We start from the raw sequence: 18,361 nt of genomic DNA, 5'->3' as shown, positions 1-18,361 counted from the left end.
AAACACATTTTGATACCAAAAAAACATATTTTTATTTTTAAATGGCTCTCCTGTGAAGTTGTGACTTGCGACATACGCCTAGTTTCCTGAAATGGGTCACAAAAGTGTTCAACAAATCAAAATATATTTTAGATTTTAGATTCTTCAAAGTAGCCACCCTTTGCCTTGATGACAGCTTTGCACACGTTTGGCATTCTCTCAACCAGCTTCACCTGGAATGCTTTTCCAACAGTCTTGAAGGAGTTCCCACATATGCTGAGCACTTGTTGGCTGTTTTTCCTTCACTCTGCAGTCCAACTCATCCTAAACCATCTCAACTGGGTTGAGGTCAGGTGATTGTGGAGGCCAGGTCATCTGATGGAGCACTCCATCACTCTCCTTCTTGGTCAAATAACCCTTACACAGCCTGAAGGTGTGTTGGGTCATTGTCCTGTTGAAAAACAAATTATAGTCCCACCAGCAAAGTACCCCCACACCATCACACCACCTCTTCCATGCTTCACAGTGGGAACTACACATGGGGAGATCATCCGTTCATATACTCTGTCTCACAAAGACAAGACGGTTGGAACCAAAAATCTCAAATTTGGACTCCAGGCCAAAGGACAGATTTCCACCGGTCTAATGTCCATTGCTCGTGTTTCTGGGCCCAAGCAAGTCTCTTCTTATTATTGGTGTCCTTTAGTAGTGGTTTCTTTGTAGAAATTAGACCATGGAGGTCTGATTCACGCAGTCTCCTCTGAACAGTTGATGTTGAGATGTGTGTTACTTGAACTCTGTGAAGCATTTATTTGGGCAGCAATTTCTGAGGCTGGTAACTCTAATGAACTTATCCTCTGCAACAGAGGTAACTCTAAGTCTTCATTTCCTGTGGCGGTTCTCATTACAGCCAGTTTGATCATAGCTCTTGATGGTTTTTGCGACTGCACTTGAAGAAACTTTCAAAGTTCTTGAAATTTTCCAGATTGACTGACATAATTTTTTAAAAGTAATGATGGACTGTTGTTTCTCTTTTCTTATTTGAGCTGTTCTTGCCATAATATGGACTTGGTTTTTACCAAATAGGGCTATCTTCTGTATACCACCCCTACCTGAACTGATTGGCTCAAACGCATTAAGAAGGAAAGAAATATCACAAATGAACTTTTAACAAGGCACGCCTGTTAATTGAAATGCATTCCAGGTGACTACCTCATTTAGCTGGTTGAGAGAATGCCAAGAGTGTGCAAAGCTGTCGTCAAGGCAAAGGGTGGCTACTTTGAAGAATATCAAATATAAAATATATTTAGATTTGTTGAACACTTTTTTTGTGTTATTTCATAGTTTTGATGTCTTCACTATTATTCTATAATGTAGAAAATAGTAAAAATAAAGAAAAACCTTTGAATGAGTAGGTGTGTCCAAAGTTTTGACTGGTACTGTATTTATCACCCCAGAATGGCCGTTATTCCAGAAGCTCAATATTTTTTTCATGATGCATTTGGTGATGATCAATTAATTCGCACAAAACGTATAAACAAAAGCATTCACTGTGAAAGTTGATACATGTCGGCCCTTCATATGCGCAGCACATTAAATGTATTGAATTCTATAAAACAAGACTTGTGACTGTCGAAGTTGTATAGAGCCTCACAATCATCACACACGACATAACACTGCTATCATCCTCTTTTACCACTTCACCAAATCTTTTCCAAATATTACTTTTATAGCTCTCCTTTCTCTTTATTTTCAACTCTCCTGCAGCTTTTGCAGCTTTTGTTTTATTGAATTATTAAACTTTGATAATGTCCTTTTTGCATCCGTGGATTGACGTTAACTTTTTCTGCTTATGCAGTAATACCAGATAGCCTAAAGTAATGAAAGAAAAACCTCAATGTAGCCTATGTAAATTGCACAATAATTATACTTAAAAAAAATATGGTTTTAAGGTATTGTTTCTCTTTATTCAACCCGTCTGCCACCCACCCGCCCTTTAGCCCCACAATATTTATTGACCCTAAACCCGTCTGCCCAGCGACTGCAGGTTATGAGGCCTCCATACATGCCTTATAAGCTGTATAAAGTATATTTGTTCAATACTCATAAACATACGCATACACACATAGCTTACAGCTAGAAAATGATTCATATCGAGGCATTCAGTAAAAGCTGGACGATTATTTATCACCTCTTTTCAACTGTAAATTACTTTCCACCCTCTGTCACCCCCCTATAACTCTCCTATACACTCCCCAGTAACAAGGTAGACGTTTATTTAATAGGTAATTTGCAGCAAGGCCCTTTAATCAATAACCGAGTAATGTGCGGTGCTCAATCAGAGGCAACTAATCTGCTGTGGAGTTCCCATCACGTTCAATAAGAGAGACTTTTATGGCCAAGGCCTACATCCGCGGAACGCAAGGAGCCTTCTAGTCAATTAAATGGCTTTTTGAAAAGCCGACTGAAGCTTATTTCCACCAAAATTTGAGGGAGCAACGCACAAGACATCTTTCAAGTACTTGGGGCCAGTCAGAAAAATTATATCACCTTTAGAGAGAGAGAGAGAGGTGGAGTGAGAGGGCTAGATAGTATAGCATGGACTTTTCTGAAATATTTTATGCGACAAAAGCAAAAAGTGCAAACAGGGTATTGTTGACTCCTGGCAGAGAATTCTCAACAGGTTTTCTAATACGGCTTACTTCCAACTATCTACAGTCTAGATAGGATTTAGAGATGCATTGATCGCTGAGGAATGTTCATCAGGCTTCTTAATTGATGCATAGCATCAACAGTGAAGAGGTGACTCCAGGATGCTCGCCTTCTAGGCAGAGTTCCTCTGTCCAGTGTCTGTGTTCTTTTGCCCATCTTAATCTTTTCTTTTTATTGGCCCGTCTGAGAGATGGCTTTTTCTTTGCAACTCTGCCTAGAAGGCCAGCATCCCGGAGTCGCCTCTTAACTGTTGATGTTGAGACTGGTATTTTGCGGGTATTATTTAATGAAGCTTCCAGTTGAGGACTTGTGAGATGTCTGTTTCTCAAACTATTCTGGTTAGGGACAGTTTGCGCTGTTCTGTGAAGGGAGTAGTACACAGCGTTGTACGAGATCTTCAGTTTCATGGCAATTTATCACATGGAATAGCCTTCATTTCTCAGAACAAGAATAGACTGACGAGTTTCAGAAGAAAGTCGTTGTTTCTGGCCATTTTGAGCCTGTAATTGAACCCACAAATGCTGATGCTCCAGATAATTAACTAGTCTAAAGAAGGCCAGTTTTAGTACTGTTTTAATCAGTACAACAGTTTTAGCTATGCTAAAATAATTGCAAAAGGGTTTTCTAATGATCAATAAGCCTTAAAAATGATAAACTTGGATTAGTTAACACAACATGCCATTGGAACACAGGAGTGATGGTTGCTGATAATGGGCCTCTGTACGCCTATGTAGATATTCTATTACAATCTTCTGTTTCCAGCTACAATAGTCATTTACAACATTAACAATGTCTACACTGTATTTCTGATCAATTTTATGTTATTTTAATGGACAAAAAATGTGCTTTTCTTTCAAAAACAAGGACATTTATAAATGACCCAAAAATGTTGAACGGCAGTGTACGTAATAACAAAGCACTTTTTACATAATAATAAAGCACTATTGTTCCTCAAACTCAGAGAGGAAACAAATGGTCCATTCTCCTGGTACTCCCATCTCCCCGACACATCAAACAACACCAAAAGCACGTGGTCCCTACCTACCGTCTGTTTTGTTTTATTGGCTGTCAAACACTGGCTTAGCAGATGGTCTGAAGCGACCCTCATTACTACCTTGTTACATAAGCTCCCGGTGGTCCCTGCCTGCATGGTGCCTAACAAGGGGGCAAGGAAGGTGGAGCATCTGTTTGGGGACCGCCATATGGAACTGTGCTGCCTGTCACTGACACTGAGAGAGACCGACTGACCTCTTTCACTAAGCACCCAGTTCATACTGCAGCTCCTGGACAACTCTGACACATTTCCGCTGTCGGGCTGTTCCTACGGGAATGAAGCTAGTGGTTAAGTATGACTCTATGACACTTGTGACCGCCTGACACATTTTGATGGATAGAACTACATCTCACGAGAAAGGGGTGGTTTCATAACAATGCTTTTCAAAACATCAACGAGAGTCACTGGATAAGTGACACCTTCCAGATCATCTGCATTTATTTTTTTTCTGCAATACAATGCGGTGCAAATGTTTATTTGGGTTGGAAGGGTGACCATTACCTACGATCATGTGGTTGCAGACGTCGCAGAAGGTGGGCTTCTTAAAGATGTGCTCCATGAAGCCGTGTCCGGTGGGGTCGATGGCGAGGGGGTGGCGCCCCGGGGAGTAGACCAAGGAAGGGGGGGCACATGGGATGGCCGGGGGCGCATTAGAGATCACCAGGTTGGAGGTTGAGCGAGGGGGGGCATGGTGGACAGGGTGGACGGGATTGGCCACCGTAACCCCGATGATGCTCATTTGGCCTGTGATGCTGCTGTTGTCCGAGAGCAGCTCTGTCGACAGCTTGGCGTCACTGTTGTTGCGCTGGAAGAAATTGTCTGCGCTCTTGCTGCGCATTCTCTTGGTTTTGAAGGAAAAGGAGCGCTTCAGCTTCTGCATCTGGAGAGAGATAGAGAGAGAGAGAGAGAAGCTTGAGAAGAAATTGACTATAGTCCCATCATAACATATTAAAGCATGTTTATTACATACTGTACAGTATGTATCAAATTCAGTCAATCTTGCTCATGACTGTAATATGTATGGGTATCTTTGCTCCTAAAATTTCCATCACTATACGCATTACATCTGTACAAGGTTCCGTAAAGTCCTGTTCTGCACTATTACTCCATATGACTTCTCATTGGGCTGTTCCAAGAAAACTCACATTTAGTCTTGCCTCAACTGAAAGAGACAACCATTCATAAATGTTCATTTATTTGTAGCTTTCTGATGCTCAATATTGCCCACTTACATTGCCAGGTCAACTTGATTTTGTTGTTGTTGTGAAAACTCTGTATACAGTAGGTCCGGTCCCCCATCTCGAAAGGAAATGCAATTTCCTGGGTTAGGCTATGCATCATGGAGGTAGCTTATCATTTCTACCATGCTGGGCGGCAATTCCGTGCCACAACCTGAATCAATTTCATTACTGCTTCTCTTTTTTAAACTATAATTTATAGAGCAACCCTGGAGACAGGAAACAGCTCCTCTACAACCTCTAGAAAATGTATTTCCTAATCTTGAAGGACTTATCGTTTACTATGCTCCCACTTGGGTAGTGACAAAGTCTCAACCGAATGATTCTCCAACAAACGATCATTTCATTGCTTCCGTATCTGTCCAGTCAGTGCCTGCAGCGTCACATTGTAAATAATAATTTGTTCTTAACTGACTTGCCTATTTCAATAAAGGTTCAATCAAATGTAAAAAATAAACATTGAAGAACATTTCTTTATAAATGATGGTGAATGACGGTCATAGAATGGTCTCATAAAAACATGATGTTCAATTACACAGGACAGGGCTGGCTCTGTAATGGGGACCCAACACCAGGGTGAATTGAGTGCCTATTTTCTGCTTGCTATTTAGGTGCATTTGTCCCTGCTGTTCAATCGAGTACAGGCTTAACTGAACGAACAACAAAGACGGAATGCAATATGACATTTTATTAAATAGTTTGGGGAATGACCTCGTTTACGATGATGTGATGGCAGGTAGCCCTATGCAGGGCTGCTGGCATCGAAGCCCCCCGCCCGCTGGGGTAAAGGAGTTCCAGTGGCGGGCCCTAAGATTATTATAGCTGGTGGTGGTGGGGAAGTGGATGGTTGTTGAAAATTGTTGCCAAAAAACAGCAAGTGAGAGAACATGGGTAAGTTGACATTCAGTATAAATACATCCCAATAATTACACCCATTGGTTGAGAAAGAGGAAGGTGATAATTGCAAGGTTAAACAGCAGGTGTGAGGAATGTGCATTATTGTGCTGTGTTATAGGCTATAAGGTAAGTAGGTGAATGACATTCTGCACATGGCTAATAGGAAAGAGGAGAAGAAAGAAGACGCTATTTTGATGATGATACATTTGTATTCATTCCCAATATGCCCGTGGAATAGGAAACAAAAGTGAATTATGTTATGCTTCAGACCAGCCTTCATGATTGAACTTTCGTAAATGCCATTTGATCTGGTTTTATTAGATTGGCCTCAACAATGATTTCTAGGTTACATGACCGGAAAGTGTTGAGGTTAACACACATAAGCCTATACAGTCAGAGGATCATTAATGTTTTGTTAAGTTGAAATCACTTGGGGTGATCAATGATTGTATAACAGTTCAAATCAACTGAGTGGAGTTGTGGTAGCAAGTGTATGATCAGGACCTATTGATTACTCAGGTCAATCTGGAAACAATCAATCCAGCCCTCTACCACCTACACATCACGGTACTCTGGGAATTCACTGAAGCTTTGATGTAGCCTAGCCTTCACTCTAGGAGATTAGGAAAGAAAATACCTATCAATAATGTTCAGAAACACACAGCGTTCTCACTGAGAAACGCTGCCTTTTCTGTTTGTTTACCTTCTTAGTAATGAGATGGAAATGAAACTACGGTCGAGATAAAAAATGTTGGCATACATTGTGGCATCTTGAAAGTCAAATTGTAACGTTATCTCTCTTTCCATTTCGATTCAAGTCTAATTGAATTAAACAGGTAAGGTGGGGTAAGACATGAGCTGATAACTTATATAAGGAATACCTGTTCTCCATTTCAATAGGGCCTGGCTGAGAAGTAGAATTATAAAAGCAATCTCTAACATTGTCTAGCTACAGGAGCATTATCATTGAATTTTGCACTTTTTTCTCTACTAAGACCAGAGAGCGACATAATACACTAGACATCAGTACTTTATGAGCATACAGTGCATGTGTGTTACCCAAGAAAAGCACATTAAAATAACATCAAATTGATCGGAAATACAGTGGAGACATTGTTAATGTTGTAAATGACTACTGTAGTTGGAAACGGCTGATTTTATATGGAATATATACATAGGCGTACAGAGGCCCATTATCAGAAACCAGCATCCCGGAGTCACCTCTTCACTGTTGACGTTGAGACTGGTGTTTTGCGGGTACTATTTAATGAAGCTGCTGGTGGAGAACTTGTGAGGTGTCCGTTTCTCAAACTAAACACTCTAATGTACTTGTCCTCTTGCTCAGTTGTGCACCGGGGCATCCCACTCCTCTTTCTATTTTGGTTAGATCCAGTTTCTTCTCACACGGAATAGCCTTCATTTCTCAGAACAAGAATAGACTGACGAGTTTCAGAAGAAAGTTCTTTGTTTCTATCCATTTTGTGCCTGTAATCGAACCCACACATGCTGATGCTTCAGATACTGAACTAGTCTAAAGAAGGACAGTTTTATTGCTTCTTTAATCAGATCAACAGTTTTCAATTGCAAAAGGGTTTTCTAATGATCAATTAGCCTTTTAAAATGATAAACATGGATTAGTTAACACAACATGCCATTGGAACACAGGAGTGATGGTTGCTGATAATGGGCCTCTGTACGCCTATGTAGATATTCCATAAAAAATGTCCCGTTTCCAGCTACAATAGTAATTTTGTCACACCCTGACCTTAGTATTCTTTGTTTTCCTTGTTATTTTGTGACAGAATCACCCACTAACCAAGGACCAAGCGGCGTGGTAACAGGCAGCAGCAGGAGAGGAAGCAGCAGCAGCAACAGCAGCAGGAGAGGCAGCACTATGTAGAGACATGGACTTGGGAGGAGATCCTAGATGGGAAAGGACCCTGGGCACAGCCAGGAGAATATCGATGCCCCAAAGAAGAGCTGGAGGCAGCGAAGGCTGAGAGGCGCTGGTGGCAGCAGCGCAGGAGGCAGCACGGCGGCGCGGATGGAAGCCCGAGCATCAGCCCCAAAAATGTCTTGGGGGGGTGGCACACAGGGAGTGTGGCGAAGCCAGGTAGGAGACCTGTGCCAACTTCCTGTGCTTACCGGAGGGTGAGAGAGACCGGGCAGGCACCGTGTTATGCTGTGGAGCGCACAGTGTCCTCAGTGCGGGTGCATAGCCCGGTGCGGTACATACCAGCTCCTCGTATCGGCCGGGCTAGAGTGGACATCGAGCCAGGTGCCACGAAGCCGGCTTTACGCATCTGGTCTCCAGTGCGTCTCATTGGGCCGGCGTACATGGCACCAGCCTTATGCATGGTGTCCCTGGTTCGCATGCACAGCCCAGTGCGGGCTATTCCACCTCGCCACACTGGCGGTGCGACCGGGAGCATTCCACCAGGTAAGGTTGGGCAGGCTCGGTGCTCCAGAGCTCCAGTGTGCCTGCACGGTCCGGTCTATCCAGTGCCACCTCCACGCACCAGCCCTCCGGTGGCAGTCCCCCGCACCAGGCTGTCTCTCCGTCTCAGCCCTACAGGTGCTCCCGCCTGTCCAGAGCTGCTAGAGTCTCCCGCCTGTCCAGAGCTGCTAGAGTCTCCTGCCTGTCCAGAGCTGCTAGAGTCTCCCGCCTGTTCAGAGCTGCTAGAGTCTCCCGCCTGTCCAGAGCTGCTAGAGTCTCCCACCTGTCCAGAGCTGCTAGAGTCTCCTGCCTGTCCAGCGCTGCTAGAGTCTCCCGCCTGTCCAGCGCTGCTAGAGTCTCCCGCCTGTCCAGCGCTGCTAGAGTCTCCCGCCTGTCCAGCGCTGCTAGAGTCTCCCGCCTGTCCAGAGCTGCTAGAGTCTCCCGCCTGTCCAGAGCCGCCAGTCAGCCAGGAGCTGCCAGAGCAGCCAGTCAGCCAGGAGCCGCCAGAGCCGCCAGTCAGCCGCCAGAGCTGCCAGTCTGCCAGGATCCGCCAGACCCGCCATTCAGCCATGATCTGCCAGAGCCGCCATTCAGCAAGGATCCGCCAGAGCCGCCAAGATCCGCGAGAGCCGCCAGGATCCGCGAGAGCCGCCAGTCTGCCAGGATCCGCCAGAGCCGCCAGTCTGCCAGGATCCGCCAGAGCCGCCTGTCTGCCAGGATCCGCCAGAGCCGTCAGTCTGCCAGGTTCCGCCAGAGCCTCCAGTCTGCCAGGATCCGCCAGTCTGCCAGGATCCGCCAGAGCCGCAAGTCTGCCAGGATCCGCCAGAGCCGCCAGTCTGCCAGGATCTGCCAGAGCCGCCTGTCTGCAAGGATCCGCCAGAGCCGCCAGTCTGCCAGGATCCGCCAGAGCCGCCAGTCAGCCAGGATCCACCAGAGTCGTCAGCCAGTCCCAAGCTGCCCCTCAGTCTCGAGCTGCCCCTCAGTCCGGAGTTGCCCCTCAGTCCGGAGCTGCCCCTCAGTCCAGTGGGGCCATTTAGTAGGGTGCCAATCCTAGGTTGACAGCGAGGGTCGCCGTTCCTAGGAGGAGACTAAAGCGGACAAAGACTATGGTGTGGTGGGGTCCACGTCCAGCGCCAGAGCCGCCACCATGGACAGACGCCCCACCCAGACCCTCCCCTATAGGTTTAGGTGTGCGGCCGGGAGTCTGCACCTTTGGGGGGGGGGGGGGGGGGTACTGTCACACCCTGACCTTAGTATTCTTTGTTTTCCTTGTTATTTTGGTTAGGTCAGGGTGTGACATGGGTGATGTATGTGTTTTTGTCTGTTTCCTTTCTAGGTATATTGTATGTCTATGGTTGCCTAGATTGATTCTCAATTAGAGGCAGCTGTCTATCGTTGTCTCTGATTGGGAACCATATTTAGGCAGCCATATTCTTTGGGTACTTTGTGGGTGATTGTTTCCGTGTCTGTGTTTGTTTCACCACACGGTATTGTTTCGGTTATTCAAGTTCCGTTTATTGTTTTGTAGTGTTTCGGTTTATTCATTAAAAACAACTATAGAGACTTACCAAGCTGCATTTTGGTCCGATCCCTGCTACACCTCTTCAGACGAAGAGGAGGAAATCAGCCGTGACACATTTACAACATTAACAATGTCTACACTGTATTTCTGATCCATTTGATGTTATTTTAATGGACAAAACTGTGCTTTTCTTTCAAAAACAAGGACATTTCTAAGTGACCCCAAACTTTTGAACGGTAGTGTATAAAAAAGATATTGTCCACTCTCTCCCTCCCTCAGTAAGGGGATGATCTGTCTGTGTTATCTTTAAGTTACAGAGATACTATGGAATTAAACAGAACATTTACTGTACCTCAATTCTAAAATGATTTGACATGCATTATATTGTATAGAAAACATTTGCACCTATATATTGCTTTCCAACGATGAAAAATAAAACAAACTACTTTCTGGATGAAGAGCTTTCAGCTATTTCTAATTCTAAACAATGAAGGCTCAAGGATGCAATGTTCTCTTTCTCAAGACTGGAAACTAACATAAAGGTTGTCAGCATAATAAGAAAATAAATGCATCAAGCAACACCAGACTGTGGGTGCACCATTGGGAAATAGCTGGCTGTTGATACGGGATCTATCACAAGAGCAATAGCCACATGGACAAGCTTAAAAGGAGCCATGAGAGGGGGGGCTAAAACCTAATTTACCAAAAACACCTCAGGGAATATGATGAATTATGATTTTCCCAAGGAAGCTTAAATAGTGTTTGTCATTAAGACTATACAAAATTAGAGTTTTAGCAAAGATACTGATGCAAGTTTTGATAGGGCACTTAACTTTTCTTACTTTATGAATCCCAACTTTTCCTTAAAAGGAAAAACCATAAAAGTCACATTCAAATGATTGAAAGAGTCCCTATATGGTGTTTTCAAAGAAATAGCCTAGCTTCTTTCTCTGCGACTTCATGAACATGTATTACAAATGGTTTATTATGCATTTTGAGTGAAATCAACAGTCTGTGCCATGTGCATTGTTGAATCACCCATGTGAGGTATGGTTCCATGCACTACTCTGACCTTCTAGAATGCCCTAGAACCTTCAAACTCAACTGTGTCTGTCAAAGCCAGTTCCACAGTGTTTATTTTATTGTTCCCCTCTTATCAGGGACTGATTTAGACCTGGGACACCAGGTGGGTACAATTAATTATCAGGTAGAAAAGAAAACCAGCAGGCTCCGGACCTCGTAGGGTAAGAGTTGAATACCCCTGCCCTAGAGTATCAAGGGAATTCTGGGAGCAGGCCAGTAACCGAAAGGTTGCTGGATCGAATCTCTGAGCTGACAAGGTAAAAATCTGTTGTTCTGAGCAAGGCAGTTAATCCACTGTTCCCCGGGCGCCAATGTCGATTAAGGCAGCCCTCTCTGATTCAGAGGGTTTGGGTTAAATGCTTTTGCCTTTCTAAGATATTATTTCTGATTATCAAAGAGTATAATGACACCTGGCTAAATAGCTCATTATCCATTTAGAAAGCAATCAACATTCTCAAAGTCATGCACCTCTCTCCAAGGAACCCAACCATAGCATCCCAACTGAGACACCTGGAAGCAAGTAGTACAGTTGCTTGCCCACAGCTGCTAACTATGCCAGGATACCTGCCACAAATCCCTTCTAATCGCACAGTCTAGTGACCACATTTACTGATGTGTAGGGATAGGGAGTGCTACAGTAATGTAACAATGAAAGGGAAAGAGTTCTCATTTTGCCATCGCCGGAGCAACTGGCTGCCATGGAGAGGAAATGGAAAAACTGAAATGAAAACAGGTCAGTGATGAAAGAAACTCAGAAGCGTGTCTAAAGTGTCCTGCTTAAGCCCGAGAGCTTTGGGACAGGAAGGGAGCGTAACTGGTTTAAAATCTACAACTGTAGTGATAGTGATTGGTCCAGTATTTCACATCTAATTGAAGTACTTACACAGGGTTACAGGTGACCCAGATAAATGGGTGTGGACTACAAAACTACAGATATGGGAAATTAATTTGATCACTCTATTGTTGCTTAGAATATTCCTGCGGAGCAGGAAATGCAAACGTATAGTTATGAGTATAGTGTAAAAGGCTTCTAAAGTTTGTAAATTCCACTTTGAAATTTCAGACTTGATTTGCCCTAATGAAAAATGTATCAACCCCTATAAAAATTTCCTGCAACCGCAGTTTCGTGTTTTTGTTGAAAGAAGTGGAACTCTGTAAGGTTGTCGGCTGCCATACCCCCTTCATATCAAGGTATTGATGAGCTGCGCATTCTTTTATGGGTCCTGTTGCTGTAGGGTTATTTCCCTTCTGTTCATGATTATTTTTCTGCTGTAGCAAACTGGCTCAAATTAAGAGTTTACATCTGTAGACAAAATGCCAATAGCAGAGCTGGAACAATCCTATAGTTCCCACACGTTGCAACCACCAAAACTTTTAGGGTCCATCTGTCTGTCCTATTCATACATATTAAGCTGTTTATGATACTGTACTTTCATTGACAAGGTTGAATGTCATAAATTAATATTATTGGCTGAAAACAATAAGTGCAAAAACTAAATTCAGACTAAATGAACTCAGGAACAAACAATGTTGTTATGAAAGGACATTACGCTATAATGCAAAATAGTTGCCTAGAATAGCATTTCAGAGTACAGGCTTAATTTTTCAATCATATAACTCTACTTCAATAATGCCTATTATGGGACAGATACGTTTTAATTAACATTTTTGGAATACATAACTGAATACATTAAATATGTATGAATGGATGGAATATACAGTGTGAATATATTTTTGTTTCCACCATAGTGCATAAGTGAAGTATGACCTTGTCCAATATATGAGCCATCAAAAATATACAACATATGTCAAATACATGTCAAAGCTTTGGCTGTTCCAGACTGAGAGGCTGCATATTTAAAATATATAATTAATTGAACAGGCTAAATTTGTAAAACACATGTCTAAGCTTTGGCTGTTCTAGATTGAGAGGGAGTCATGCAGCCTCTTTATCTATTTCATACCCTTTCACGATCTACTGATTAATGGAATGGTCGCATCACCTAAAAACGACCTTCTTGGGTACACTACCTTTGTCTCCTGTTGACTAGCACTGGGCGCTGGTGACTGAGGTGTCTCGTGCTGATCGCGCTCGTTCTTGCCCAAACTCTCGTCCTGCATGATGTTAGCCGGTGGAATCATTTTCTCTACTCTAGAACAACAAAAAAAACTGAAAGAGCAGCTTCGTGTTGCGTTGAGGAAGTTTTCACACTCTTAAATATCCCTGTTGGCTACACATTTCAGTGTTTTCCTGTCTTCGTCGTGACTTCTTCAACTGTCGTTTGTGAAGAGAAGTCTTTCTGATGCCGGCGGTTCTGGAATAATGTAGATGATGCCTGGAATTCCGTCGAAAGGGAACGGTAAGCTACATAATCGACTCTGATGAAAATAAAACAATTTGGTGTGTAGAATAAAGGTTTAAAATTACATTTAGGTATGTGGACACACACTTGTAAGCCAAATGTGTTATAATTCGCCCACTATCGACTCTATCGAGTACTTTCCACCACTCTTGTGCTGCGTAATGTTGCCAACAACACATCCGTGTCCATGCGCGCTGCCTCTGGTCTCGAGCTGTTCTTGCCCTTGCGGTCCTGTCAGTGATCAGCTGGATTCTGCTGTCGTCTTGTTCATCCGTGGATAGCTGAGCTAGAGATCTGTATATAATGACGAGATGATAATCCCTCCGCCCTAACAATGGGAGTCCTTGTCCCGAGGACGGGAAGGCAGGCAACAAGTTGAGGTGCAAAATAAATGGAAACGCATTGGGCTTATTTTGGACAGATTTTGGCTAAACTAAAACCTCTCGCTTACTCTCTGTTTGAGCGCTTGCCTCATGGTGGATGTGGAGGGATGGGGTCTTTCTTGTCAATGTAGTTTGGTAATGCAGTCCCAGACATCCTTCTATTTTTGTCATCATAAATGTCAGAAAGAATATTACATGAATTTGGTTATTATTCTTGGGTCAGATTGAAGCAGGCAGCAGGCAGGCTATCATACAAAACATTAAGAACACCTTGCTAATGTAACAGTATAACTTTAGACCGTCCCCTCGCCCATACCCGGGCGCGAACCAGGGACCCTCTGCACACATCAACAACTGACACCCACGAAGCATCATTACCCATCGCTCCACAAAAGCCGCGGCTCTTGCAGAGCAAGGAGAACTACAACTTCAAGGATCTCAGAGCAAGTGACGTCACCGATTGAAACGCCATTTAGCGCGCACCGCTAACTAAGCTAGCCGTTTCACATCCGTTACACTAAGTTTGAGTTGCACCCCCTTTTGCCATCACAACAGCCTCAATTTGGTGTTGAAAGTGTTCCACGGAGATGCTGGCCCATGTTCACTTCAATGCTTCCCACAGTTGTCAAGTTGGCTGGATGTCCTTTGGATGGTGGACCATTCTTGATGTTTTTCCAAATCTCTATTCAGTGTTTTCATTCCTTAGCCCACTGCAACCGCAGTTTTGTGTTTTTGTTGAAAGAAGTGGAACTCTGTAAGGTCATCGGCTGCCATATTCCCTTCGTGTCAAGGTATGATGAGTTGTGCATTATTTTATGGGTCTTTGGGCAACAATGCTGTACTGGACTGTCAGTTGACTAACTGTAGCCCGTCTGTTGCTCTGTACAATTCGTGTCAGCCTCCTTTGTCATCTTTCATCAATGCCTGTAGTTGGCTGGATGTCCTTTGGGTGGTGGACCATTCTTGATACACACAGGAAACTGTTGAGAATTTTTTTTAAACAGCAGCATTAGAGTTGTTGACACACTCAAACCGGTGCACCTGGCACCTACTATACTACCATACCCCGTTCAAAGGCACTGAAATATTTTGTCTTTCCCCCATTCACCCTCTAAATGGTATACATACACAATCGATGTCTCAATTGTCTCAAGGCTTAAAAATCATTAACCTGTCTCCTTCCATTCATCTACACGGATTGAAGTGGATTTAACAGGTGACATCAATAAGGGATCATAGCTTTCACCTGGTCAGTCTATGTCATGGAAAGAGCAGGTGTTCCTAATGTTTTGTACACTCAATGTATACTGTATATTATAAACTGGGTGGTTAAAGCCCTGAATGCTGATTGGCTGAAAGCCATGGTATATCAGACCACGTACCACGGGTATGAAAAAACAGTGTATAATAGCAATATGACACCTCAAGAGTTTGTGGTACATTGGCCATATACCACACCCCCTCTGGCCTTATTGCTTTATTGCCAATCAGTTTGGTATTATTCCCCAATATGTTGTAGCCACAAACAAATTATGCATATATTTGAGATTTTTTCTTGTGTGTTGTCATTATGTTTAAAATTTACTTGGTTTGTAGTGCATGACTATAATGAAAAGCAAATTTACTCACAAATGAATCCCTGTCTTGTGATCCTAGTAGTGACAGATCACTCTGCCTCCCCCAAGGCTCCTCTGTGAGGTGATGTCCTTGAAATAATAGCAGAGCGAGCTAGACTGCAGCCTCTCTGTGACTTGAATACAAACACCACAACAGAGCAGGGTATGAAATACAGATATTATGCTACTGATCTTATATCAGGATGCATTAATCCAAAAATAGTAATGGTCAGAAATAACAATAATCTTAACATCATAGCATTGTCTATATTTTTTTTAATTTTTTTTTATTTAACTAGGCAAGTCAGTTAAGAACAAATTCTTATTTACAATGACGGCCTACCCCGGCCACAACGGATGACACTGGGCCAATTGTGCGCCGCCCTATGAGATTACCAATCACGGCCGGATGTGATACAGCCTGGATCCGAACCAGGGACTGTAGTGACGCCTCTTGCACTGAGATGCAGTGCCTTAGACTGCTGCGCACTCGGGAGCCCATATGTCTGAAATCAATTCTGATATGTAGTTTACTCTACAATTCTTGGTATTGTCTCCTGCAGGCCTAGTGCTGCTTGAAATGAATGAAGACAGCAAGCCCTAAATAACATGGCAGGTGTGTATATTCAAGGATGCCAAGGGAAGTTAGGCTTCCCAAAAACATTTACCAACAAAAAAATTAAAAAGCGTAAAATAATATATCTTTCGTCTCTCTGCGTTTCATAATTTTCCTGCAATTCGCAAGAGGCTGAATTTATCTCACAGGTGAATGCATCCGAGAGAGCAAAACAGCGCCCCTCTGTCTCTCTATGTGTAGGCCATCTATCTGATGCTGTCTGGTCCAAACGAGTATGACATTGTTGCCTCCTGTTGCATTGAAGGCAAGGGAAGCCAGTGAGCCTCTGTCCTCCCTTGACAAAAAAAGTATACAAAATTAGCATTGAGCTAAACTGAGCAAGCTCAACTGTGAATGGTCCTGGCGCAGCAAAAAAAAAGTGTCAAGGGAAGCCATCTTGGATTTGCCGTGACTTCTATCAAATCCAATTGAAAGCATAAGTAATTTACATAAAAACTTGAATTGTTGAATCTCATTGTGTTGTTGTCCTCCAGTGGCTAGCTAGCCAGCTAGCTAAAATTGGCCCTTTCCTAAATTAGCCATGGATGGAGATAGGGATTTGGACTTGTGGTTTTACTTAATTCTCCGTACTGGCCAATGATAATGCCGGTGATTCTGATCCAACCACAAATTCATACATTGTTGTGCCCCTGGCCTGTGAGGATGGAAGTTAATTTTGGCCACAAAGTCTTTCTTTCATCAGCATAATGACTCAACTGTGTCAGATCAACAGGTTCATGACACTTCATTATCCCTAATGAAATCAGTCACAAGTGAGTGAGAAGAACTCACACAAGTGAGTGAGCGTGACTCAACCAAGATGGTGGGTTACCGAGAACCAACTCATCAGCGATTAAGACGAAAATGCATCACCACTTGCAGACAGGAAGTGGGAAAGTGAAGGAGAAGAAACACTATAATTTCTACTCTCAGCTGCTGGTCATGACTAAGAGCCAAAGGGCTAGGAGAGATGCAGGGTTAATTATATCAAATTAAGGGTCTAGGCTGAGGCACTGTGACGAGCTGACTTGTGTAATTTCATGGCTGACAGACTGATTATCACAGATTATTTCTTTTCTATCAGTTCTTTCTTTTCTTTTTTTCTTTCTTTCCTGCTTTCTCTGCTTAAAGAAAACAAAGGCTACAGCTTCACCTCTGCCATTGGGAAAATTTTAGTCCAATTTACCCCATTGTTCTCTCAGGCAAGAGTTCAGATATGACAGTTTGATGTCTTCCATGGTTGGAAACTAGATTTATTTCGCATTATAACTCCAAAATGCAGTTGCGGTTTTAATCCAGGGGGTTTACAGTTTTTGCCAGTCTCTGGAAGATATCCAGTGAGATTGTTTGCGTGTTATGGAACTTCACAGTATAATGTACATCCTATCAGGACAGGATCTACAAAGACATTTTGTAACACTTCTCCTTGATTTAGCAAACAGCACTATTGAAGTGCTAATCTTCAATGACCTTGTCAGTGAATGTTCACACTCTATTCTTGGTACCAGAATCATAGTGCCAGGCAGCCACTTTATGGAATTATATTTGCTAGGTGGAATGAGGGATGATAAATACATGAATTAACTTGAAATGACCTTTTAAGCATTGCATGACTGAAAGTCTTGAATAATGAGAGGTCGTGATCATTAACTTCTCAACTGGATATAAATGGGTGCCAGCTTTATTTTTCACATTGGGGGAATTCCAAAGCACAGAAGAAACACTTAAAAATGACAAATATCCACTTGAAATAGTGTTGACATTCACAAGTTGACTGTTTGAGAGCCCAGTGCATGTGGTTCCCCTGGCAACATTTCAGACTATTCCCCCAAATTCAATCACATTCCCCACTGTCCTTTCCCACCTGGACAAAAGGAACACCTATGTGAGAATGCTGTTCATTGACTACAGCTCAGCGTTCAGCACCATAGAGCCCACAAAGTTCATCACTAAGCTAAGGACCCTGGGACTAAACACCTCCCTCTGCAACTGGATCCTGGACTTCCTGGAAGTAAGGGCAGGCAACAACACATCTGCCACGCTGATCCTCAACACGGGGGCCCCTCAGGGGTGCGTGCTTAGTCCCCTGCTGTGCTCCCTGTTCACCCACGACTGTGTGGCCAAGCACGACTCCAACACCATCATTAAGTTTGCTGACGACACAACATTGTTAGGCCTGATCACCGACAACGATGAGACAACCTATAGACAACCTAATATTTGATTTGATTTGATTTGAGTTAATGCAAAGTTAAAGATAAAAAATGAAATAGAAATAGTGACACGAGAAATAAACACACATTGAATAACGAATAACAATAGCAAGTAAAAATAACATAGCTATATAGAGGTAGTACCAGTACGAAGTCGATGTGCATGGGTACGATGTAATTGAGGTAGCTTGTACATATAGGTACTGTAGGGGTAAAGTGACTAAGCAACAGGATAGAATAATAGACAG

General features: G+C 43.2%; 1 protein-coding gene across 1 annotated transcript in view; it reads right to left on the bottom strand.

Moving 5' to 3' along the window:
- LOC110505296 (SH3 and cysteine-rich domain-containing protein) overlaps nucleotides 1-13,795 on the bottom strand; it is an 86,587-nt gene extending 72,792 nt beyond the window's left edge. The window contains exons 1-2 of the mRNA XM_021584440.2: nucleotides 12,954-13,795; nucleotides 4,247-4,625 (exon numbers count right to left, since the gene is read on the bottom strand). Coding sequence (XP_021440115.2) covers nucleotides 4,247-4,625; nucleotides 12,954-13,064 — 490 coding nt within the window. The 5' untranslated portion in view covers nucleotides 13,065-13,795. The remainder of the gene's footprint in view (nucleotides 1-4,246; nucleotides 4,626-12,953) is intronic.
- Between the last annotated feature and the right edge of the window lie 4,566 nt (nucleotides 13,796-18,361).

The sequence above is a fragment of the Oncorhynchus mykiss genome, chromosome 25 (assembly GCF_013265735.2).
Source record: "Oncorhynchus mykiss isolate Arlee chromosome 25, USDA_OmykA_1.1, whole genome shotgun sequence".
In the NCBI taxonomy this organism is placed as follows: Eukaryota; Metazoa; Chordata; class Actinopteri; order Salmoniformes; family Salmonidae; genus Oncorhynchus; species Oncorhynchus mykiss.
The sequence above is the reverse complement of the archived record's forward strand: the minus strand, read 5'-3'. Positions and strand labels throughout refer to the sequence as shown.